We start from the raw sequence: 26,938 nt of genomic DNA, 5'->3' as shown, positions 1-26,938 counted from the left end.
CATGGCTAGGTAGAAAACATACATATCCCCCCACCCCCGCCACTGTTTTCAACTCTATTTTCTTCTAGTATCCTAAGTCTTATTTGCTGAGGTGCCTCTTATGATCAGGCTCTGGTTAGGCATTTTTCACATTGTCCTCTAATTTAATCAACTTCACATAAACCCTGAGAGAATAACTAATGTGAACAGACTCCAAGAGAATTTGTTTGGTGGAACAGATAACTTTCTCCATTGGCTTGATCTTGTAACAAACCAAGTACCATGTGTAAGTGGACTCTTTAACTTTAGAGGGATATTCTAGCCTAGAGCACGAAAGTTGGTTTTATCCAGTGTGGTCTGTTTAAAACATGCTCTTGCATAAAGTCTGGATTTGGAATCACAGCTCCAAATGGGTCTTTGAGAAAGTTTTTAGTGGAGCTTCTAATCTAGAACAGAAGCACTGGAGATAGAGGAAAACCTCTCCTGCTTTTAAATATCACCCATAAAGATTTTCAAACCATCTTCTATAACCCACTGCATGATTTGTCTCAGAATATCCAAAATACCTGCACTGTAAAATGAATTATCCTGCAAGATACACTTCTTGGTTTTCTTTCTTCTGTAGAAATGAAACCAGTTAGTACCCTTTGATATAATAATAATTCTGTGACTGTTTTAAGTACCTCTTTTTCTTAGGTTGAAAAAATAGCAGCTTCTTTGTGTTTGCTTCAATCTCACGCCCTCTGAGCCTCCTCGCTGAACCCACCCAGAAATATCTTACCGAGATCCGTGAAGGCCGAAGCAGTGCAGAGAACTCTGGTTTCACTATTGATAAATTTAGTGAAAAGAGTAACTCAGGTTCATTGGACATTTTGCTATGATGTTGAAACTGCCTATTTTACTAACTGAGCAGTTCTCCCTAGTAATAATTTATATCTGTTTAATACCAGTGAATTGGGATATATTTTAATATTTTTATTAAATAGTGGTTTCATACTTTTAAAATTATTTCTATGAATAGCATTATGTTTTCACAAGATCTGATAGTGTTTACATTGTTTTTTCCTTCCTTGCTATTATGATATAAAATCTTTTTAAATCCAAACCTCTTTACCTACATTTTTTAACTTTAAAAATTCCAATTTTTATATGTAATGCTTTAATATTCTGATTTTGTTGTTTGCTTTTTTTTGCATGTCACCTAAGAAAGGACTAAGTCCATTTTCTCCCCAAAGTAAAAATATTTCCTAGTGTTTTTTGATATTCCTTTTTATACATTAAGGTGTCATATAGAACATGGGTCTGCTTTAGGAAAAACGGTTTTTGGTTGGCCTCTGAGTCTATTTTATTAGTTTTAGATAGGTTAAATACATGATGACTAAATCATTGATGTTTTATTTGGGTTTAGTTGTCAAGATACTTCAAAAAGTAAGGCCTGAACATTCGATGATAAAACCCTTTGATATTCTGAATGGTTTAGGGTCATATGTGTAGGGAAGGTCAACTTTTTGCTGCTCTTTCTTGTAAACAGGCCCTCCCTAAAATAAAAGTAAACTTGCGATTCCCAATGCAGATTCGAGGTGCAAGCCCACATGAGAGCCAGCCTGAGGTCATGGATGCTCAGAGAGGTCCCTGTGAACTGTCTTCTGCTCCCCATGCTTCCTTGCGCCATGGAAACCAAAGCTCACATTTTCCAGATTCGGTAAAACTTCTGAGGGAGGAGGCAACACTTGGTTTCAACTTACATTTGTTTATCTCAGTAGATTCTAACATTCTTTTAGTTTTGGTTTTAACTTCTGACTAACTCACCAGTGCATTTTAATACATTTTAAAATATTTTTGTAGCATTTTGAAGTGTATTCCATGGGAGAATCAGACAGGATATCTAGACCTCTATTGACAGAAAAAATTCATTAATTTATATGATCAATAGAGATATTTAATGTGTCCTTAGCATGCCTCAAAAACTCTGATAGAAACTAGAGATTCCATGGAGAAAGCGTGCATCAGACTGTAGGCCCTGGGAAGCTCAGGGAGAATGAGATTTGGAATGAGACCCTGAGTAACCCCGCTGGACGAGAGAACTGGGGGCAGGATGGAGCGGAGGGCACAGTCAACGGTTTGACTAGTTGGAGGGTCAGATCGTAAAGAACTTTGAATGCCGAGAACGAAAATTTTATCTTGCTGTCACTGGGAAGAAAAGGTGTAGAAAAAAGGGAGGAACGTCTTAGAGAAACACGTCTGATGTTAACACAGTAACTATTGGAGAGCGGAGAGGGGCGCGGGTCTGACGTTGCAGAGCCTATGCTGCGGCTGTGGTAACAGAAATGGAGACAGGGCGCACTGAAGACATGGACTGAAACAATGTGTTTAAGGACTTAGCGTAGTGCCTTGCAAATAATAGGCACTTAAAAAATGCTAGTTTTATTTTCCTTCATGGAAAAGGAATTAAACCAAGACTAGGTGAATTATCACATGTAGGTGACAAAACTGGGAAGGGCGGTGGAACCTCTATTTCCATTGATTTACTTTTATTGTGAGTAGTGTTTTTCTATCCATGTTCCCAAATTATCAGCTTTTTAACATTTTCATTCCTAAAATCCGAGTCCATTACACAGCAATTATTGTTGATTCTGATATGAAGAATCCTGAGTAAAAATATTTGAAAAATGCAAAACTAAACAGGGCCAATAGAATAATACTATGAAAATGCCTCACATTGAATGTAGAGAGATTGCAAAACCTATCACCAATAACTGAGATAGTTATTTTATTTCTTAATTTATGAATTTTTTATTTTAAATAAAAAATTATTTTATTTTAAATTACAGTTTACTTCCAATATTATTTTGTATTGGTTTCAGGTGGCCAGACAATCATATACTTTACAAGGTGTTCCCTCTGATATTTCCAGTACCCACCTGGCACCATACATATTTATTATTATTGAGTATATTCCCTATGCTGTACTTTACAGTTCTGTGACTATTCTTTAGCTACTAATCTGTACTTTTTTTTCTGATTTTATTTATTTATTTTTAGAGAGAGGGTAAGGGAAAGAGAAAGAGAGGGAGAGAAACATCAGTGTATGGTTGCCTCTTGTGTGTCCTCAACTGGAAACCTGGCCTGCAACCCAGGCATGTGCCCTGACTGGGAATCGAACCTGCAACCCTTTGGTTCCCAAGCTGGCACTCAATCTACTGAGCCACACCAGCCAGGGTTAATCTGTATCTCTTAGTCCCTTCACCTCTTTCACAATCTCCCCACCCACCTCTTCTCGGGTAACCACCAGTCAGATCTCTGAGCCAAGTTGGTTGGCTCATGATGCTCAAATATGTGGTTCGATATTATTCTGGATGTTTCTGTGAGGGTGTTTTTGGATGAGATTAACATTTAAATCCGTGGAATTTGTGTTCAACAAAATATCCTCCTTAACGTAGGGCCTCATCCAACCAATTAAAGGCCTGAATAGAGCAAAAGACTGACCTCTCCTGAGAGAGAAAGCATTCCTCACCTGACAGCCTTCAGACTTAAACTACAGCATCAGTTGCCCCATGGGTCTCCGGTTCTTCGCACTCTGCAGGTTTTGGACTTGCTAGGCTTCCTAATCATGTGAGTCAATTCCTCAAAATAAATGTCCCTCTGCATACCTGTATCTATTATCTATACACATCCTTCTGGCTTTGTGTCTCTGGAGAAACTTGACTGATACAACGAGTATCAAAGCATCAACTTTACTTAGGAAAATTCTCCCCTTAGCTACACTATTCGTTTGTTTAGGGCAAACTTTATACTGGTTCTCTGATGATCCAATTCAGCTCTTTGATGAAACAGCCTTCTCTAAGCTGGGTGATAAAAATCCTTGAGGCTATCCTACTTCATTTCAAACACCCCTTTTTACTTCATGAAAGTAAATCTTCCTTATGAAATTCTGTTAAACCTGGGCCCAGGAACATTTAAACTGCACCAGCATTTACTGTTAAATATTCATCTTGCCACTGTCAAGCAATATTGCATTTTAATAGCAATTGCATTTTTAAGAAGAAAAGAGTTTGAACTTGCCAAAACAGATTGTACTCTTGAAACTTCCCAACTCTGTCAAACTCCCCCCAGCTCTTTATTTTCTAGCACATTCTAAATTTTATGCTCTTGATGGCACTGTTTGTATGTTAGTCAATGTATGTCAAAATGATAATTAAATTTCACTTGAAGTTCAGAGACAAAGTGATTAAATTTGAACTTGAATCTTAAAAAAAGGTAGTTCTCTTATATTTCATGGATGGAAAATTCTACTTGAGTATTAGGAGGAATATAATTATCTTGTTCAAGATACTGGATTTTCTGAGAAACAATACAATATTATCTCTGGTAGAAAGAAGGTAATCAGAAATGCAAAGCAGCTTTTTCTCTTATTTTACATGTTTAGAAAGTAATCGTACTTCTCTCGCACATAGACATCTGCCATGGTCATAAGACATAGAACGTCTAAGAAACTGCTTGTTTATCTCTGTCAGCATTACCAAAACAAGGGAGAGAACATGATGCCACCACATCGATGAGGGAAGATGGGGACACCTGAACAGCAAATGCTGTGGTGACAGCACAGCAGTGACAGCTCCAAGTCACTGTCTCAAGAAGTTGCAAGTGGCAGAGAAGACAGACATCAGTCACCCCACTGCAGGGACCCTCTTCAGCAGGTGGGCCTAGTCACTTGCAGCTGGGTCAGGTGCCGGGGAAGGTGATCTTCACTCAGGATTGGGTGTGGTAGATAAGGACCCCTGGACTGTCGAATCCAGCTTTGCCTATCAGTCATCTAATTCAAATTCACCTCCTAAAGTGAAGGGTTATCTAATTTCCTGTTACATTGTAACATTAATTCAGCAGTTTCCCTTATTTTACATCCAGCATTGATTAAAGAATCCAAATTCCAGAGTCAAAGTTGCCTTACACACTGAGGCTGTGCATCAGCGCTGAAGTGACATCCTTGTTCTCCGTGTGAACTGGGAGCAAGCTCTAATTAAAATTATAAGCTAGAGAGAACATGCATTGAAAAAAAGAAGCTGTCCCTAACCAGTAATTCCAGGGATAAATCATACTTGATTTGCTAACATATAGAAGTGTCAGGAACTATGATCTACAAATGTCTTGAATATGGTTCTAATCAGTCTGCAGAACAATAATCAAGGAGGCATGTAATTAGAACAGGCTCATCCAATGAGCAGCACATAACATTGTCTCACCTTGAAACAGTGCACCGCCTCCTGTCTCAAAAGTAAGGACTCATTCAAAGACAGGCACTTTTCTCATTTCAAATGCACACGGAACGGATGGACTTCTAGCATTTTGGGCAACACGGTTTTGGACTTCAGATGTGTCCTGGTCAAGTTTCATTAAGACTCATGGTCTCTCTGCCTAGTTCTTTCACCTGCCCCTTGCCACATCTGCTGCATGCGCGTGGAAAGATTCTGGCCTGAGATGCCCTTCCTGATAGCTCCAAACCCCAGCTGGCAGGTTGCAATCAATAATAAAAAGTAGCAGACAAGAAACTCGAAGAAAATATGTCAGTCACATTCTTCTGCAAGCAACGTCACCTCTGGTAGCTCTTGGTTATCCCACAGCCATCAGGATAGGAAGGGCCTGTGAAAGCATGAGCAAGAAGAAACCAAGTTTTGAATACTTCCTACTTGCCATGTCATTCTAAGCCTTTATATGGATCGCCACATTTATTCCAGAGAAGAGACCGATGCTGTTGATTAGGAAGCAGCAAATGTAGGGCAAATGCATCTAGGATGTGCTGAAGGTGATATTCCAACCTGTCTCTCTATAGCTCCCAACCTGGTCTTGGCTAAGGCATTTCCCTTTGTTCTCTTCTTTCTGACCATAAACATGCCAAGTGTACCCACGAATCAGAGCCTTTTTACTTGCTTCTCTTTCTTCTTGGGATGTTCTCCCTCCAGATTTTCAAAGACCTCTTCATTGTGCAGCTCTCTTGCGCAGAGTCTTCCCAGCTTCCAAGCTAGACCAGCCCTGTCACTACAGTATTTGTCATTATTTTACCCTTCACAGCTCTGGAATTATGTGCTCAGACTCTGAGGTTCAACTGCCTGGACTCGAACCCTGCTTTCTCTTTTTACTAACTCTAGGACAAATGGGGGATGCTTTCAGTCTCCACGCTTCAGCACCCTCATCTATAAACTAATGGTCATGAAGACAGCTCATTGGGTGGGTCTCCCTTATGGGTTTGTTCCAAGAATTGTACAAAGCAATACCAAGTGCACAGGATGAAGTGTTCTACAAACTCAGTACTCTGTTTATTACCATCTTCTTCATGGCACTTATTGGCAGCTAAAGTTAGCCTCCTGTACACCTGAATGTTTATTGGGAGGTTGGGAATCTGCTTTGTTTCTTACTATGCCCTCAGCAGCTAGAAAGGTACCTGGCACACAATAAATTACTGTGTACTTCATTGAGTAAGCACTCAAATTATTGTTGACTAGAGACTGAATGATTTAAACCTCATATATTAAACTGCCCTGCAGGCTTTAGGAGATGATACTGCATCAGAGTCAGATCTGATACAAGACTAGTTATTTAACCTATCCCAGTTTTATTATTCACAAAAGAGAGATAATAACAACTCCAAGGCTGGATAATTTATAATTTAGTGACCATGGAATGTTATCCATGGATAACAAGGAATGAATTACATCTGCACATGCCTGTATGAATGAATTTCACAAGCATGATGTTGAAGATAAGAAGTCATACACAAACCCTCACTGGTGTGGCTCAGTGTTGTCCAACAGACTGAAGGGTCACCAGTTTGATTCTCAGTCAGGGCCACATGCCCGGGTTGTGGGCCCGGTCCCTGGTTAGGGGTATGTGAGAGGCAACTGATCCATGTTTCTCTCACCCATCAATGTTTCTCTCCATTTCTCTCTCCCTTCCCCTCTTTTTCTTTTTAAAAAAGAAATCATACACAAAATATTATATATTGCATCATGCTCTGCACAGGCCAAGAACAGACGAGGTTAAACTCTAGTGGTGGAAGGCAGGTTGTGTTAGCCTTGGGGTGTAATGACTGGAGGACACGAGGCAGCTGCTGGAGTTCCGCATGTCGTCTCCCCACTCTGGGTGCTAGTTACACTGGTATGACCATTTGGCAAAAATTCAGCAAATGCTACCTTTATATTTTATATACTTCAATCAAAGTTATAATGATAAATAACTTCCTTATATGGTAGATAATTAAATGAATGTAAATTAAGCATGAGCCACTGTAAATAAGGCACACATGTAAGAGAAACTAAACATTAATTCCCTTCGCTTCTGTCCTCATGGGCTGATATCAGCAGCCATCAGCTGTAGCACGAAAAGGGACATTTGAGGCCCTTCTCAGTCTGGCCTCATTCTATCTCCCCAGCTCTTGGCCCACCACACTCCGTCAGACACATTCCATTATTCCAGTCACACTGAACTGCTCACTCAAACCAGCTCGCGTCTTTTCACACCTGTTTGCTTTTCACGTTATTTTCTACCCACTTAGAAAAAATACACTTTGTACACTTTGTCCTTCTGTACACTTTGTTCTCCCAGAAAACTCCTACTTATCCTTTAAAACCCAGCTCCAGCATTATCTCCACAATAAAGCTTTTCTCAGTGTTTCTTCCGGTCAATCACTCTCTCCTTTGTGATCTCACAATGGATAAGCCTTTATCTTACTGTGATGTAGACTATCCTTTGAAATATGTTTTGGTTTCAAGCCATGTCAGTTGTATGTATAGCAAGGTACTTAGGAATTGACGTCTCGGGTCCCTCATTCACTTGATTTTTGACCTTCTGCATGTTGCTTCACCTTGCTTAGCCCGTTTTCTCCCCTATACCAGGCAGGCAATAATAGTTTTAATGTTACAGAATTGTTCAAGAATTAGAATTTTTAATGAAATTATATTCATGAAGGGTTTAAATACAGAACATAGCAACAAATAGTTAATCAATATGTTAGTCCTTGTCATTATTAAGGACAAGAACATCCTTTATTTCTGTGTTCTACCACCTACTTTTACACATGAAACACATAGTAGGTATTCAACCAGTGTTTGTTAAAGAAAGTCAAACAGAGCAAGAGACTTGTCTACTGCTGTGTAGGAAAGGATAAACAAGAAGGAAAAAGAGGAAGTAGAGAAATGGAAAAATTAAGTGACACACTTCTCTGCATGTTTGTAATTAGCTAAATTAATATTCCAGAAGGAGACTCAGAGGCCTGCTACCCTTTGCTCTCACGAACCTAGATTGCTGCAGGAAGCTGAGCCTCCCCTCGAAGCCTCCACCCTTGCAGTCAGGAGCCTGGCGGCCGTAGGTGCGGTGCTCATGGCGGTGTTACAGACAAACCCCGGCCATGTGGCTTGAGGCAGATAATGACAACCCAGCTGAAGTCCTGATGACTGATTATTTTTCTGCCAGTTAAAGTCATAAAATGTTTATGCTACATTTAAAATATCTTCAAGAAAAAAAAAGCTACTACCCATTGAGTGCCTATCACATGCAACACCGCACTAAAGCACTTTACATACATTACTTCTAGTCGGCAACGGCAAGCCTTGGCAAGGTAGGCCAGTTCCAATTTTAGAGGAGAAAATAATTTGAGAGACGTTAGGTAATTTGCCTGCAAGAGAGCAAAGGCTTAAATCTATGTCTGCATGACTCTAAAATTTCCACAACCATAATACCTCCACTTCATTAAATTATTTATATGAATATCTTATATCAAATGAACACTAAAATTGGATTACAAGTAGGACTGAAACAGTGCAGAATTTTTTTCAACGCCATCACCATCTTTGTGGCTATAACTCTTATTGACTGTTGAAAAAGTAAGTTGAGAGAAAAAACATTTAAAAAGAAGAGAGAGAATGTTTGTTTTTTAAAGAATGTGAAGTGTAGAGAAAAATTAAAAAGTGTAATTAGGAGAAATTTAAATATAACAAGCTTATATTCCAATAAAGATGAAAGGTTAGGGCTAATAAAAAGTAGAAATTAGAAGAGATTTTCTAAAAAAAAGCATATGAAACCAGAAGACAATGAGATGAAAGAGGAAATCCACAGACTAAAATATAGGGTGGGGCAAAAAGTAGGTTTAAGTTGTGAGTACATGTTTTTTATTATTGCATTAATTACTGTTATTATTTTCCATACAAACAACTAAACCTACTTTTGCCCCACCCTGTATATATCCTAGGAAGAAAAAGACTAAAATCCATGAAATGAAAAAAAAAGGACAGAAAACTAGTTATGATTAAGAACTAAAATGGTTTTTAAAATAACTTTTTTGAAAGGAGAGAATTGAGAAGAACAAAGTTTGAAAAGGAAAGAAACAGAGGTCATTCGGTGTTAGGAGAGGCAGGCAAGAGCCAGGACAGAAGCGAGCAGCAGCTACAAGGCCCTTCAGACTCAGACAGTCCTCAGGTGTAGTGGCCAGAAGACACTGTCCATCTGGGGCAGCAGCCACCAGACACTCACTCATATTCCTCACGTGCGAATCTTCCTTTCCTCTGTGACCTCGGGGCCAGCTACATAATGATCACTTCCCTAGAAAATCAGTGCATGTGGCTTTCTGGTGCTAGCCTAGCTAACTGCTGTGGAGCTTCTGGGGGACTCTGGGAGGCTCTCGGTGGCCACACTGTCCCCAGAGACAGAATTAAACTGTGCTCAAATGCTTGGGCTCAGGCATGAGGCAAAGTGGCAATTCCCAGCCACTACTTTAGAGCTGGCTAAGTTGAAGTACTTTGGTGCAGATTCCTTACCATTCTGAGAATGAATGAAATATATCACACAGCTCAGCAAAACGTCTGTCTTAGTAGACTGCATTTACAACTTAACTCACAGGGAAAACCCTTAACCATCTGCCTTTCTGAGTCCCCCCTGTAACTCTGGGACTCTGTAGGACCAATTTTGGGGAAAATAAAATACAGTACTGTTTCAGTTCATACTCTTCATTTTTCAGATGCCCTTCGGAGATCTTTAGGCCAGTGTTAAAAACTAGATTATAAACTTCAAAAGCCCTAAATACTGAAACACACACACACACATGCCCCCATCACTTAAATTTAAAACAATATTAACTTTTAAAATAATTTAAGGAACTCAAATATTTTGACATTCCACATGACTTTTTCACTGTTGTTGTGGCACAGTTGTGAAACAAAACAAAAAGTGCTTTTCATTTTTTTGTTCTTTGATCACACTGCTAACTGGGTAAGGTAACGAACACCATCCATTGATCCGATGAGGACCAGAAACTTGATATCCTCAATCAAAATCTTTGATTTTTTTCTCCCTGCTACAACTCCCTCGTGCTGACCTTGTTTGTTCTTTCCCAAGGGGGCAAATCAGTAACCAGGACTTGACATTCCACTACCACCCGGCTGATGGACTCGCTTCTGCTAGTTTGAGGCAAACACACGGTCTTCTACCAGTAGTATCCTCTTCTGAGACACACTGGCTTCTATGATAACTGACTTCTTCACTTTGTTCTATGGCACAGCTCTACAGACTCAAGACAGACCAACCAGCCTTCCCAACCAGCAATGGATTCATGAAGTGTAAGGAATATTCTTCGAACTCAAAGTAAAGCCAAAGGTGACACATGATAAACGCTCCAACTCTGGGGTCAAACAAGCGTCAGGCTAGTCTAGGCTCGGCCACTCACCAGGTGAGACCTTGAGCAAACTGTTTTCTTACTTTGGCAAAAGTATATCATAAGAACTCCTTTGAGAGGACTGTTGAGGGGACCGAGTGTAACAAAGACCATCACGTTAGGTACAGAGCCTGGCATACATGAAGCATCTATTAAATGATAGAAGCTAGCACTTTCATACTTGCTGCAATATGTAAAATAAGTAAGTAGGACAAAATCATTTAGTCTGCAATATCTTTAAAAATTAGACATCTTGTTCTGTAGCTTTTTTTATAGTATTAAAAAGAATTTACTGTGTGCTACTGCTATGTTTTGGTTTAAAAGCCATCTATTTATTCAGATCGATATTTCAGCAGAAAAAAATATGTAATGAATGGATCTTTCATCTAATCAATATCTCTGATACCTATCATTATTGTTCCTGGGAATTCTATAGAATAGCTGCCAGCCTTTCTAAGAGAGTATCAAATGATCAGCCATTTTTTGCTAATAAAATCAAATAAGAAAGCCATGTTGCTTGAGTGCCAAAATGCTTTAAAAAGCTCAGTTCTGATATACGATTTAACAATGCTTATGGAGAAAGAAGCAATAAACTATTCAAAATTGATAATCACGCATTTCTTATTCTCACATAACACTGTTTGAGATTACCTATGCCTTCTATGTATTTCTAAGGTTTTGGTATGACAGTTTCATAAGAACGTAATAGAGAAATGTGTGAGGGACTCATGGACCAGCACTGTTTTCTTCCACAGCAGGAAAAGATTTTGGTGAGCTCAATTGTATTCGGTTACCTATTTTGCAATTTTTTATTTCAAACAATGATCTATAATGTTAAAAGGTAGTATACTCAACAGCATTTCACAATGCATTCAGAAAAATTTTACCAGTTAAAATTGTCTGTAAATATCGAACTGGCTTCTGAGAAAACTGCACACTCAGTCAACAGTAATACCATCAAGGAAATGATGACAACTCCACAGAAGCCTGAAGAGGTGAAGGGTAGTCTGTTGCCAATATTTGAAAACTACACTTAATTAGCCTGATTACATGGTGCATTTACAACTTACTATTAATGCCCTCTGACAGAGGTATGTCACCCTGGCCTTGAAAGTGTGGTGACCATAGTGCCTTGAAATGGAGTTTCCATCAGTCCCACACATTCTGAAACAAGGCATCAGTAATGTGGACAAAGTGCACATCAATTAAATGTGTGATATCCTTAAACATTCCAGTTTTTTTGCTTGGTCCATTTACCTAACATGAAGAGTTTCTATGATCATTTGGAGACCCAAAGTGACGTAACAGAAAATTCCCATTCAATACCACTCAAATGATAATTAAGGTAGTCACGAATTCATCTCCAAACCCGGTACCATTCACTCATCTTTCAGCTCTGCTTCTGTCTAGTCTGCTACTTAAAGGACGCTCATGATCAATTTGATGCTTACTAGAAGGAAATACGTGATACAGCATTTTCACCAAAAAACACCCTAACTTTATTACCCTGTGCAGCAATCCTCATCTGTATTCAACATGTCAGTACCTTTTCACACTGATGTTTGAGATTTAATGCAACAATTTCATGGAAAGAGAAAAAAATATCTGAAACACAGGTAGTTTTATTTGTAAAACACTGCACGAATAACTGTCTTTAAAGAAAATTTCAGTATCAATAAAATACGAAGAGCTATTTTTATTACAAAAATTCAACTTGTATGCATTTTTTCAAGTTTTTCTACTTAGGTTATAACCGCCATAAAATTTTTAGTGAGTTAAAGTTTTTTTTTTTTTTTACAAAAACACTCTATCCCATGAGAGCATCATAAAGGTCAGTTTGCAGCCTGAGGTTCAAAGTTGAATTGATGGAAAAGTACATTTTCTCCTTTTTCATTTAAATAAATACATAAAACAGGCATCCTTGAAAACACCATTGTAACAAGTGCACACGAATATTCTTTTGAAATTTGGCAATGAATTTGTGCATGATGCTTTTCTCTTAGGGGAGAGAATAGTGATGGTGATTTTCTGTCAAATAATTGTCCCTTTACTTTAAAACCAGTTGTTACACTGGTTAAAATACTGTACGTAACTATATCAAATCAATGTGGATGAGTTGGAGTTGACAACATGTTCAAGAAACTTACAGACCTGTATGGATTCTCTTCCACATAAATGATTTTAAAAGCCTGTAAGATGAATATATACAGAAAAGCTGTACTTTTCTTTTGTAAACAGAACAAACACAAGCCTCTATTTTAAAATAAGTCAATCTGGACTAACCTGTATCAAGCTACATCTGAAACAAATGGGAACAAGCATTCCTTATTATTAGCAGAGCAGTGGACCAACTGACCCTGGACAGAGGTACGATAATGTGACTTTATAAAAGTTCACAGTCGTGACTATCACAAAGAGAAACAATCAAGGATGTAGAAATTGTGTATCCATGTGAAGTCTGGGCAGACCCCAAGAACCTACTGGACTAATAAGGAGAGTAATGCATCAGTCAGTAGATTAATAATGTTAAACTTAAGAAATTAACTTGGACTAGGAGGAAGCCTAGATAGAGTTTAAGGCAACATTTACACATTTTTAAAAAGAAATCCATTGTAAAAACAATTTTTCTTTTGGTGACAAAGATGAGTAATAGCTTCCAAATTGTATTCTCTATTATAAAGACTCATAATAAATTACTTTTTCTAAAGAGAACATTAACCATTTAGGTACTATGCACTTGTTCACAGCATACCAATTCTAAGAACTGCTTCAAGAAAAACAGCTCTGTCTGAATAATATATTTTTTGGCTAATCCATTATTACTGAACCAACCTGACCCTACTCAGTTTGTATACTGGGAAGTACATATCACACCACACTGTAGTTTCAGGCTTTGAAAGGAAAAAAGGAGAAAATGAGAATGTTTATTTATATAATACCCCCTTGTAGCAAATAAAATTTTGAAAATGGCTGAAAAATTTTAGCCGAAGAAATAGAAATACCCTTCCCAAGAGAATTAAATGTTTGAATCTGAATATAACTTCTTACAATCTCCAACTTATTAGCTATTAACTACATGTGAATATACTCCTCCATTGTTACCCTACAATTAAATATTGATATTTTATTATATAGTGTCTACCTTACTATACACACATTTAGATATATAAATGTATACCTGAAAATTTTTTCTCATTACTCTTTTTAAATTCAACAGACATGACTAAGTGTGTCCACATAAAATAACTTGGTAGTCACTAGAGAAAACCTAAGCTGCAGAAGAATTTGGTATAAATATTTATTATGTGGACAGGGAAAATCTGTTTGTTGAGATTCAGTTATATGATTTTTGAGCCTTTCCATGATAACAGATATTGTCATTCATAGCTGCCTATAGGGTTACCTATAATCCTAAACTGCAAAAGTGTGTTTTAGGAATTTCTTCTCAATACTGCTGAAAACTCATTTTTTAAAAATGAAGCTCAATTTGATTATAGAATTTCCAACATTTCTTTTTTCATCGTTATTTTTAAAGTTCCAGTGCAACCCAACAAACAAAAAACTGTCAGTATATTTCCCTGTTGAAACTTATCTGCCAAATTTTGAGCATGGATAATGGATAATCAAAATACAAATATATCCTTTTTAGCATATAAAACCATCAGGCAACTTAATTGTATTCTCTCACCTATCCGTGAGTTGTATTATGAAGGGACCTAAATATATCCAAAGGGGAGGAGTGGGAAAAGACCAGTGTATTAAAGCCAATTATGCATCATACATAAAAGTGCACATGTTAACTACTTGAAAAAATTCACATTTATTTACTGTCAAACCGTGTTAAACTTTACACTGGATATTAGTGATGGGCTCATTATTAACAGGTTTACACAAAGGGATGAAAAGAAAAGCAGAATTTTGCTGAAACAATTTACATTTCATTAGAACTTTATCATAAAATAAATTAATTACTAAATATAGGCAGAAAGAATATGGAAGAGTAATATTTATGTTTTATTTTATTTTAAAAAAGAATAGGCACCTTTTGTTCACTAGAAAGTTTGTGAGAAGTGCCCAGGGCCCTCTCTGCCCGCTGTCTGAGAATACACAGAGGGGCGGCACGCCACCTCTCCTCGGTCTCACCACGTGTGTGCAACGCATGGCCTAACTGGCTTCAAAGAGTTTTCTCCCCAGAGAACACGTTCTTTTGGCAATAAGAAATTTAAATGTAAGAATAAAACTAACTTGTAGAAGCAGAACACTGTATACAGTGGAAAAGAAGTCAAAGTGGGCAGAACTTACCATGACAAAGTGTAAGGAAAAACATGTCGTAACATGTGCAACCAAGAGCTTTTCACAATATTTCCTTCAAACTCGTTAAAATTATTTTAATGACAATTCTATTTCAGTTGGACACAAATGTATTTATTTTACCCTAGCAATAGAACAAAATATAATTTCTTTAGCCATTTTTCATGAGAATAGTTCATTGTACAGTTGAGGAAACATACGAAATAAGGCCTGTGGCTTGATTGCTAGTGGTTAAACATGTTTTCAATCTTTGCCTTAATGTAAAAGATTTGCAGTGAACTGCAAACTAATGCAGAATCTCTCTCCTGCTTTTCCAAGTCTTGTCAGGAACAGTACGGTACAGTAAATTTGTCCCACAGGATTTTAAAGCCTACGTCTTGTATATAATACAATGCAGGCCTACAAAAACGGTGCAGCCGTATTTACAAATTCCGTTCGCAAACTGCTGCAGTAAAATGGCTGGAAAGTTTTGATTTCTCATTTCACAATTTCTCTAAACAGCAGCAGAATCTTAAAATACCTGGTTGGCATCTCTTTTCTTTGTAACAAATAATTCATTTTAGTATACTCTGCGTATATACAAAGTTGTTTGTATGTTTTATAAAAATTCACAGAACTGCAAGGTTCAGTCACCTTTTCTACACCGAAGGAAACACAGGTTGTCAGGGCTGTCGCTTTGAGCCGAGTTTGAGGGAGCTGCACTGGGCCAATGGGCTCGTTCTTTGTTAATACTCGCATGTGGCCCTTGGAATTCCTTAGCTGCACTATTAAAGACTTGTCACCAGCTGCATCTGTCCTTCTCGAACGTCCCCTTCCGGAATACACCCTTCTTTGTTAATGGGGATTATGTACCCATCGCTGTTCCCCCTGCTGATCTGGTAGCACATCTGGAGCTGATGGCCAGCTCCGAGGTTCGGCATGCTCTTGTAGTAAATGTCCTCGTTCTCACTCCTCCTGGAGGGGGACAGGTCTTCCTCCGTGTCAGGGCTGCTCTCCTGGGAGGGGGAGTCTCTGAGGTTGGGCATGCTTGTGTAAAGGGAGTCCCTGTTGGGGGACTGCAGCTGGTCCTCGGCCTCGGCCGTCAGCTGGGACACATAGCTGCCGGTCCCCTCGGGCTTCACTTTCTTCTGGGGTTGGTACAGAAGGGAGTGAGTCCGCTGAGGGATCAGCGGGGCCTCGAGCTCTTTGTGGTGGAGCTCCAGCCCTGGGTTGTCACTGTGCATCAAAGATGACGCGTCGGCCACGATGGCATCATCTTCGCTGCTGCTCCCTCCGATCACAGGCTTGACTGGTAGTGTGAGCTCCAGGTTGTGAGCCTTGCTGCTGCCCCGCAGGTTGTTGTGCACTAATTCTGAAATGATCATTTTCTCAAAAGCAGTATCATTCAGACTTAGTCCACAGTCCACGACTTGCACGCTGTCATTATAGTCCCCTTTGCGCAGAGAGTAGCTGTTGTTAAAGTTACCATTTAGCGGTAGAGTATCCATGGCACTTGTGTCCCTGGCATTGTTCAGTGAATGTCCTGAAACAGAAAATGGGGGTCCATTATTACCTCTGTGACTTCCTAAAGAATCATTCATTCTTTTGTACAAAACTTTTTAATGTCGTTCAGGACAAAGTTGTATTTGAAAGCTAACACTTGCAAAGTGCCAGGCTTTCCCGCATTCCCAACTGTAAACAGTTGCAACCCCTTAGATAATGCAAAAAAGTGTGAAAGAATAATACTGTTTTCCAAGGGAGGGAAGATGGCATAAAGAATATTACTTGATCAATTTTGGGGAAACAGTAGTTAATTGATTTTGGGTCAAATCTCCGACACTCTTACAAAAAAAAAGACTTCACTCCATGCCCTTGCATAGTTAATGCAAAGCAATTCAATACTGACAATTACATTTTTAAGTACGAGACTATGATTTATAAAAATAAAATTAACAGAATTTGTCCTAAACAACACTAAATTAAAAAGGGGTAAGTCACATACAAAAATCAAAGGCAAATGTACAACATAAACCCACATACGTGGCAAGCAACTTTTTAAACAACATCTAACATTTCCTTTTTCTGGAGATGAAATAAACAAAAGAATGAAAAAATGGACAGATACAAAGAATCCATGTCAAACAAAGACAGCCGTCTCTCACACTGACTGGCCCAGGGGCCCACAAGCACCATCCAACAACACGGTAGACAGCAGGTGGGATGACTCACTTTGGACAACTCACATCATGTCTGTCTGCTCAGGCTATCTGGCCTAAGAGTAGCTGATATATAAAAGAAAGTAAAATGATTTATTGTAACACGATGAAGAATTTCTAAGCTTCTCAGCAACTTAGTCAGAGCAAGGGTTCAACAAATTAGGTTACCAGCAATAGCAGCCTTTTACTTTTTCATTTGGTATTTCTTATTATTTTGATTTTTTTCAGTACTAAGACTCGAATAGCAATGGCCCCAGGCTCCTTATGGTCAAAGTGTGTGCCTGCAGCCCTGCAGTCTGCATCAGTCACAGTGACAGCGCCGAGTGGACCAGCAGTCTACTGCACGAGACTGGCCCACAGACACCATGGGCATGGAGGTTAAACGCAGAAATGTTCGGGATTCTTAAGTATGGGTCACAGAAATTAAACCAAGAATAAATATTAACTATGGAATGGGAAAAGGGTGTCAGCCTTGGCTAATATATTTTTATCTCTAAAGGAATGAAAGATTGGGTAAGTCTGCTGAAGATATGGAAAGAGATTTAGGAAGAAAAAAAATATGGTAACATGCTCTCTTTGAATCAGAGTTGTATTTCCTACAGACACATAAACATGTAAACTAAGACATCACAGTGCTTTTCAGGCAAATGAAAGAAAAAAATTAAGAGAAAATTAAATGGTCTGCACCATGGAAAGTTAGGTTATTTATTCTCAAAATCCTAGAGAAAAACAAATCACTTGTCTACAGATAGGTCTGGGGAAAAAAAGAATGAAATGATGTTATTGAAATTGAAATGAAACTGACCACTGTGAGGCTGCTGCATTGTATGCAAGGCTTGGAGGAGTTTAGGAAAAAAAAATTTAATTCTTGAAAAAAATAGAAAATTTCCCTTTTTAGTCCTCACTCCACTCTTAAAGCTGCAGATTATCCTAGAAAACTTGATTTCATGACCAATAAATATATGATAATTGTTTGACAAATTATCATTAGTAGAAAATGAGAAAATGGGGGGATTATATTTGTTGGTCACTCATGTTGCTTTAAAAACTCTGATCCGATTCTACATTTGAAACCCTGACAATTCAATTAATACCATGCTCCACGTATAACAAAACAAAGTTCTGATAGTTATTTGTAAGGCTTCCTTTAGCTTGGGTGACACAATTCTCTAGCTGTCTAAATTCATATATGCACCACACCTTATGTTTGTAAGATCCACCAATAGAAAACACTTGGTGTTTTAAGGTGACACATGAAATCACTTGCTAGCATTGGTTTCCTCTATAGAGGTTGGATCTTGTCTTTTTTTATTCTTGCTTAATAAATATAAAAATATGTACTGGATAATCCAGAAGGTGTTTTCTATGATATACTGCAGATTTAAGCACATCTTTGACTGGTTTTGAAGAGGCAACTTTTTCTGCCAAGTTCAGGTAATTCACTTGAAGACTTTCCACAGCCTGTAGCAAGATTACTGTGGGAATGCAGAAATGATAAGTCAATTATTAAGCATTCTTGTTGACAGTACCTCAGGCTTTAAAGAGCAAATTATTTCAGCATTGTGTTTACTTAAGTATGAACAGCATTTGCTACAGACCTCTATTACTGACAAGAGGCAGTACACACAGATGTACTGTTCCAATTTGGTAACATTTTAGTTGCAAATTGTGAACCACTTGCCCGCTGAGTCTACTTCATGACTGCTAGTTATGTTTTAATTGTGCTGGTTAAAAATCATGCTGAAAAAATTTACATTTGATAGGCAAAGTTAAGTTTTACTCCCATACTTGTCTCTCTGTAGGTTGCTAGAGGAAAGCATAAGGAAAGTAAGAAAAACAAGAGAATGAAAAGAGAAGCTACAGTTACGTTAAAAAGGAATTTTAAGGAAAAAAAACAGAAACGGAGTTCTGTGTTAAATTTAGTGGCAAATATCAATAACAAATGAAGTATTATATACTAGCAGTAATTATGCAATAACTTTTACCAAAATCTTGAAAATTCTGTTAAATATTCATATATATATATGCTTTTTATAAAATAAGCTATTAGAAAACAGTAACACAGGATGGGTTAGTGACAATCTCTCCCCCTCCCCCAATTAAAAAAAAACTATAGGTATAAACTGACTGATAATAACATTCTTTCCAAAGTTATTTTAAGAGAAAAGAAAAACTCCCATAAAGCTGCACTATACTATAGTTCGGTTACATTGATAATGCTGGGTGCAGTTTTCTATACCTAGGCATCCAAATGATCTTTATCAGCTAATTCACTCCAAAAGCAAATTCTGTCGGCAAACTTTAGAGTCAACTGAACAGTATATTACATAGATAGGATACCTCTAAGTGATATAAATCTTGAAGATGGGCTCTCGGACCATGTGATGTCAGTCCTGTAATAATATATTAAGATTTATGCCACCTGTGTCAAAAACACGGATAATTATTGGTAAATACTATCATGACTAAATTTTTACTATAATATAGTGCAGTTTTAGAAGCCTGGCATGGTCAACACCACTTCTTTTTTAATTGAGAAATTAAGGATATAATAATAAATATATGGCACTTCAGTATTCTAGAAAAAGGGCAAAGATTAGAGCTCTGTTTAGCAGCAAAGAAAAGGTAGTTTTATTTGTAAGTATAAGCACACCTGGTGAGTTAAATACAGGAGCTGAAGGGGCATTACATACAACTGTTTCAGCGAGCAATGTGTTATAGGGGTTGTTAGTGCCGTGGGGTCGAAGAAGAGGGTTTGTTAGTAGGTAATTGCCAGTCATTCCTAAAGCAAAAAAAAAAAAACAGAAAAGAAAAGAAAAGAAAAAACAGAAAAGAAGAAAGAACACATCAGTTCTCTTATTTTAGTGTTACAGTTGCAGTACAGTACTTTTTGCATTCATCAAGGGTAGTGGACAAGTTGGCAACGGAAAATCTGCTGAAATTTTCTGACTGTATTTGTACTACTAATTTGAAGGAGAAAGGGTAGAGGGAAGTTAAATTTCAGTAATTCACAGGTGCTTTCTATGTCCCCCAAGTAAACACCTGCTGAGGATGACATTTACTAATTTATACAAAATCACTGTTAAACAAAAATGGCAATTAAATGCACAGAGATCAACATTATGTTTCAAGATGTTACTGCTTAATATTAAAAACCTAACCACTGAGGCCCAGAAGAGGGAATCTCAAATTTTCAGCATTTACAGGTGTAGGATTATCCCTCATGAAAACATCTGTGTTAATACCAACTTTGATACAAGCAGGAGAAAAACAACTTCAAACAGGTAAAAAGTACGACACACTGCACAAAGCTTCTCTTAGTAAATGCGATAGCACACATGCTAAGGAAAGAAAAGGCTGGGTACAATGAATTATTAGACCATTCACGAATTTTATATAATGAGAATTTTATCTGCCAGGATTCAAAAATGAATCATTGGATCATTTCCTTTTTGATAGTCATCTTAACAAAACTAGATAAAACATTAAAGCAATATGAAATAAACACACATTTCACTTATTGCAACTGAGAAATTACAAGCCTTTCAATACTCATCAAACATGTCTTCCATACTAATGTAATCTACTAACATACCTTAAAAGTCAACTTGGTTTTGATATCATACATACTCCTTTTCTCATTTTAAACCAACTCTCATCAAAACAATGTCAACAATGAAAAATATCATTGTGATAAAATGTAACATGTTATATTACCAATCAGTAAAACAAAACTGAAATTACTTGGATAAATTACCTTTCCATGGATTATATACAATAACATGTTTTTTTCATACCAAATAGAAATTTCCTAGCCTTGGATTCAGAAGTCTGTGTGTACATGCATTTGTTTCCTTATCTTACTACAATATTTTATTTTCCAACTTATTGTAAGAATTATATTGGTAAGATGATACATTTAAAGTTGTAATTGTAAACACACAAAAATAGTGCTTCAGACAAAAATTACTTTGTAAATTCTCATGTATTTTAATTACTTGTTTACAAAGATTTACTTTAAATGGATGACATTTTTTACTTTTCAAAAGGAATGTTAAATAAAAAATTTTGCAAATGAGAATTTTCACTTCAAAATTGGCACTGTTTAAAGTGAAGAGTAGTTATTATAATTGTGTTAATGTTTTAAGATGAAAACTCTCATAAATGTCTGAGTTAGAAGGATAAATTTGTACTCACCAGCTAAACATTTAATCAGTGGCATAGTATATTTTCAGTAATTATTTTTTCTAGCCTTACTCTTAAGGTGGAGTTTAAAATTATACTTTTTGCATTACATTATTAAAGAAAAAAATTTATATGTACTTTAAGAAAGGATAAAAGTTGACTCCAACTGGTTTAGGAGCTTGTGATATAAACCCATTTGAGAGAAAAATCCCCCATTTTCTCTAGAATTGTTGTAAATTGGCAGCAGGTACAAAATTTATATTGTAAACTCAAATTTTCCTAGTAACTGACCTTGATTAAGTGTTGAAGTGCTATTGATGTCACCTGAGATAAAAGAAGATTCAGATTGTTTTCTCACAGTGTCATTCCACATCCTTCTTATACGACTCTATTAACATAAAATAGCAAGACATATATTATGTTAGTTTCCCCGAGCTTACCTTATTAAAGACACACAAAGATTCACCCTAACAATCTATGTAGGATTATCTGTTGGGCTTTTAAAAGAAAATGTGTGTGGATTTTGGTCTAAAACTAAGGAAGTCTATACTGCTCTGTTACTTTCTACTAAGGGGTATTTAATCTACTCTTAAAAAGTTTTCTTTTATTGCCCCTTTTTCTAACGTGGAGGTTATTTATTATTCAACAAATGTTTACTGAGTACCCATGACGAGCATTGTACTGTATATAAGCTTAGGATATGAAATGATTATGATATACTTTTTAAAGAAGTACACCTCTAAAAAAGGATATTCACACAGAAAGAAACATCTTGAAGAAATACGTAAGAAGAAATTAAAACCAAAATAGTAAAAAAGCAAGTATTCGCTATCTAGACATCATTATAATGATGAGACAATTAGTGCATCTGAACAGAACCTGTCTCAGTAGGCTTTCTATAAAGAAGGTTAATTAAAGATGCTGTCAAATTCTTTGTTACCTGTGTGCCAGAGGAATACCGAGCACTGGTTCTGGTGGTTGATGGCTTCACTGAACTGTGGGGGCTCTCGGTTGGGAGGCCACCGCAGCAATATGAATGTCTGAAGCACTTGCCATATTCTTTTCGTACCTGAAATGAACAACCAGGAGACAGAGGGATTAACATAAACACACGTGCTTCTCCCTCTCTCACTAATTGAATAAGCAGTGGAGACAACCAAGATGTTCCACAAACACTTTTTCCATGGAGAAAATAAATTACACTTACCAAACCAAGTTCAATCGAAACTGGTATAATCAGAAAAATACTCTCTGCCCAGTAGACTGGCCAGTAAAATCTTTAAAATGTTATATATTATATAGTAATGCTTTATAACCTATTATGCAAATGTTATTAATAGAATAGTAACATTTTAATAGACCTGTTTTATCTATATAACTTAATAACTTTTATAACTCATGCTAAGAAAATAGGACAAATTTTTTTTTTGCTTAATTACATTTTACCACCTGTATTTGGTCATTTAAGTTTCATACGCTTCATGTCCTCTGAGGTAGGTCAATGCATGAACTTCTTTTAACTGGATTGTGTAGTTTTATGGGTAACCTCTTTATAATGACAAGACTATTTTGGTACAAGAATGAAGAAAAAAGTACTTTGATAATATGCCATTATTTAGGATGGGATGTTTTCTTCATTTTCTGATATGTCTAGCTTTCACATTTAGTGTAGAGAGTCCCAGATGCCTATTCACATCATTAGCACACAAGAGAACTATTTATACAATTTCCATTCTCATTAATGAGTTACCCAGGCAGTTTCCTTTTCCTCCTGAATCTTGGATATATGAGTAGATAGAAGTTATTAGGTCTAAAAGAAAGTTTAAAGTAAACTTTAGAAAGTGCAGTCCAGCCCTGGCTGGGTAGCTTGGTTGGGTAGAGCACTGTCTCGAAGTGCCAAGATTTTGGGCTCAGTCCCAGCTTAGGGCACACACAACCCATGAATGGCTGGAGCAACAAATGTTTGTCTTTCCCCCCACTGTCCCTTTATCTCTCTCTCTCTAAAAAAAACCCCAAAACCCAAATCTATACATAATTATAAAAATAAAAAAGAGTCCAAATACTCACTAAATAATAGGGAACCTGGAGAGATGGTACAAAATTGAGAAGAGTGGGGGAGAATGCTAGATTCTATGTATCTACGTTGGCATATAAATATGTACTGTTGTGGCTTAGAGAGATACTTTGAAATGATAAGACAAATAAGGAGATGTTGCATAAAAATGATTTTTTGAGTCAGTTACAAAAACAGTCACAGGCTCTCCCCCTCCTTTCAGTTCTACACTCAGTGACTGCAGAGACCATGACTTGGACACTTATTCCTTGCCAAATTAGATAATTAAAGTCTCTAGATGACCTTTTAAATCAAAGTGCACTTGCATTTTCCTCCTCTTCCTTTATTTAATTACACCTATTAGAACAAGTAACAATGGGATTAAACTTTCAAAGCACTTTCTTTGCCTAGATATGCTCACTGAAGTAGTAAAAACCATGGTTTTAACTAAATCATTTTAGATCACATTCTTAACAATTCACCCTGGCAGCACCCAGGAAGATGTTTCCAGGACTAAGTAGAGCATGTTCAAAAGAAGGGCTACATGATGCTTTTAAATGTCATTCTAATGAAAAGCAGAGCAAAGACTGTTCGACTAATACACATAACTCTGTGAGGAAGTAATGGCTAAGTTTAGGCTTCATCTCAAAGTAATTTGGTAGAAATTACAATTGTGATCATATGCATGTATATAAAATGTTCATTTATAAAGTAAGAAATATATAAGAACCAAAGTAATTGCAAAGGTTACACCCGAATAATGTTTAAAAAGTTAAAATTCAGTGTTATTAAATACCTTAAAAATTTCTGCACATTTAATGGCTATTAACTGCTCTGAAATGCCGTCTAACCAAGACAATGATAATCAAAATGGTATTTTATCCAAATAATACCTTCTGGTGCTAGTTTTGCCTAATGCCTATATTGCTGTGAATGTACATTATCTGTCAGTACCGCACATCCCACTGTCATTATCTCAAAATTGTAGCTTATTCAAAACTGATGGAAGTAACAACACTATCATCTTGTCAGGACTGAAAACATAATAGTTTTCACTTTCACAATTTGATTTCTCTGTTCGATTTAAGTGACCAACAAGTAATAACAGAATAAAAGAACTACATTGGATATGCAGGCAGGAGAAGGATGATACCTAGTGAAAGGCTCAGAAATTTTAAACTTAAATGATGCTAAACGCTCCTTTTAGGACTGTGTCTTCTTGCAACACATTGAAATTTTTCATCTTCAAACAAACATTAAGTTTTGAATCATTTTTGCTACTCCACTTAATATAAAATGCAGACTAAATAACAAAATGTGAAATAATAAGTTACTGGATTTTAGATCTAATAAAATTAATCAAAAGGCACCATTAATATTAATCTTTTGTATGTCTGGTACTTTTAAATTAAAGGCATTTATTCTTATACTCAATTTTATTTAACCTTTTCTTCATCTTGCATACCCTCTGCATAAAGCATTTTTATAGACCCCACTAGAAAAAAAAATATTAACAAAAATATCTAGTTTATAGCATTCTCAAATTGAGATTCAAAAATGCTTCCAGATATGTATTACAATTAATTTGATTAAAATATAACGCTATTTAATTATATGTCAGTTATTACTCAAAATCTTCTCTATTATATCTATCATTTCCAATAAAAGAACACACAAGCAGAATCCCATGGCGTTTTCACTTACTTTCTTTTGCAGAGCACAGTGAAAGATGAAAATGAACACTCCCTGGAAAGCATTAAAGATGGTGAAGAGATAGGCCATCACAATAGTCTCCTCATTAATAAAAAGCAACCCAAATGACCAGGTTAGGCCAAGAAGACATAGAAGAGCGAAAGCGCCAAGCACCCAAGACCTGAAAAAACAGAGTGAATTTTATTAACATGTTCAGTAAGAGAACAATACACATTACACTTAAATATTAACATATCAGTAGTAGCAGTTGACTTTCTCTATGTTCACATTCAAAATCAACAGCATTTTGGCTTTAACCTTTCACTGATTAAAGGAGGAATAATAGCATTTAGTACTGCAGACTCCAGTGAAAACAGCAACAGCAGGTATAACCTTTTTTTTACTCCAGAATAAACGAGGTATCAAAACTATATTAAAATACAAGGTGTACAACATCCCCCAGGACTTCATTATCTTTTATGTGCATTTTGGTCTAAGAAATCAGGAGTCCTTAATTAGTTTACTCCTATATTTCTATTCCTGCGGTGTACCCATGACTGGACAATGTGACACATACAGAAAGGTTAAATGGCAGATAATCAGCACCTCAACTTCAGATTCTGATAAACTCATCTTAGGTGAACCTCAGGTTTTGTAACTAAAGCATGAAGAAGCCTAGCTGAAATGGGACAAAAACATGAGAACAACTTCAAAATAAAATAGTTTTGGAGAGATTTCATCATGAATAGCTTAAGGAGAAAAGAACTGCGGAAAATAGGACGGAATGAGAAGGATTTCAAGTCAGTGCATTCCATGTCTAACTAATGATCTTACTTGATAAATGGCTTATTATCTTCATAGCTAGAAAGCATTATAAGCAGAAAAGAGAAACAAAATTATTAGACAGAATTAAAATAGAAAGTAATAAGAAAGCATTTATATATTTTATAAATTATTCAAAATTAAGAAAGTCAAAACGCAGAGGCAAGCAATTAAAAAAATAAGGCATATTATAGTTGTAAAATACTATAGCAAATTAGATATTCCAAAATAATTATAAAAATTAAGGGTAATTCATGATATTGACAGATTGTAAAAAATATAAATCATGCCATAAATTTGTTAATGTAGGGTTCTACCTTACCCAGGTAAGTCCGTATTATAGTAGCCATCACAAACACGGTAATTACTGGTGTAGATGAGAAGATAGAAAGAGGAAAAGGAAGAAAAGAGAGAGATGCTAAAGATTAGCTCTCTCTCTTACCATGCAACATGCAATGAAGCTGGCACTAACCTATCTAAAATATCTAATTAAAAAAAATTACCCTTACTATAGATCTGCCATTTTTTTACATTAAAAATATTTTTTCGCAATCCCATTAAAAACCAACTTGAATAATACTTCATCAAAATTTAAATTAAGGCTCATATTTAAAAATTAACTAAAAATGCTTCCATAAAATGACTTATGAGTCAACAGCTATCAATTTTTTGTTAATTGGATAGCATTTTAATTCAACATTGAAATAAAATAAACATTTATTTAATTATCACGAAACAACAGACAATCTCCAAGTTAACAACAGTAACAGTGTATTCTCTTAGGAAAGCAAGATTAGAAGTAGAAACTGTGCTCAGGATCCTCAAATCAAAAAGTCATTTAACAAAACAAACTTAATATAATCTTATCAGTCATGCAAACAGGAACATCATTTTGATCTGCATTTTAAATTCAAACGGAACTGCTACAGTGACACGGAATTTTCACAGAGCTACGGGAAACAACTGCTTGGCTCTGGATCAAGGCAGACAGTATTATCTAATTTC

General features: G+C 36.5%; 1 protein-coding gene across 1 annotated transcript in view; it reads right to left on the bottom strand.

Annotated features, from left to right (window-relative positions):
- Positions 1-12,428: 12,428 nt before the first annotated feature.
- Positions 12,429-26,938, bottom strand: part of ADGRL2 (adhesion G protein-coupled receptor L2) — a 181,168-nt gene continuing 166,658 nt past the window's right edge. The window contains 7 exon segments of the mRNA XM_036026340.1: positions 12,429-16,508; positions 19,835-19,963; positions 21,658-21,754; positions 22,307-22,435; positions 25,124-25,292; positions 25,946-25,972; positions 26,256-26,300. Coding sequence (XP_035882233.1) covers positions 15,754-16,508; positions 19,835-19,963; positions 21,658-21,754; positions 22,307-22,435; positions 25,124-25,292; positions 25,946-25,972; positions 26,256-26,300 — 1,351 coding nt within the window. The 3' untranslated portion in view covers positions 12,429-15,753.

Source organism: Phyllostomus discolor, chromosome 5 (genome assembly GCF_004126475.2).
Source record: "Phyllostomus discolor isolate MPI-MPIP mPhyDis1 chromosome 5, mPhyDis1.pri.v3, whole genome shotgun sequence".
Lineage (NCBI taxonomy): Eukaryota > Metazoa > Chordata > Mammalia > Chiroptera > Phyllostomidae > Phyllostomus > Phyllostomus discolor.
This window is presented reverse-complemented; position numbering and strand designations above follow the sequence as displayed.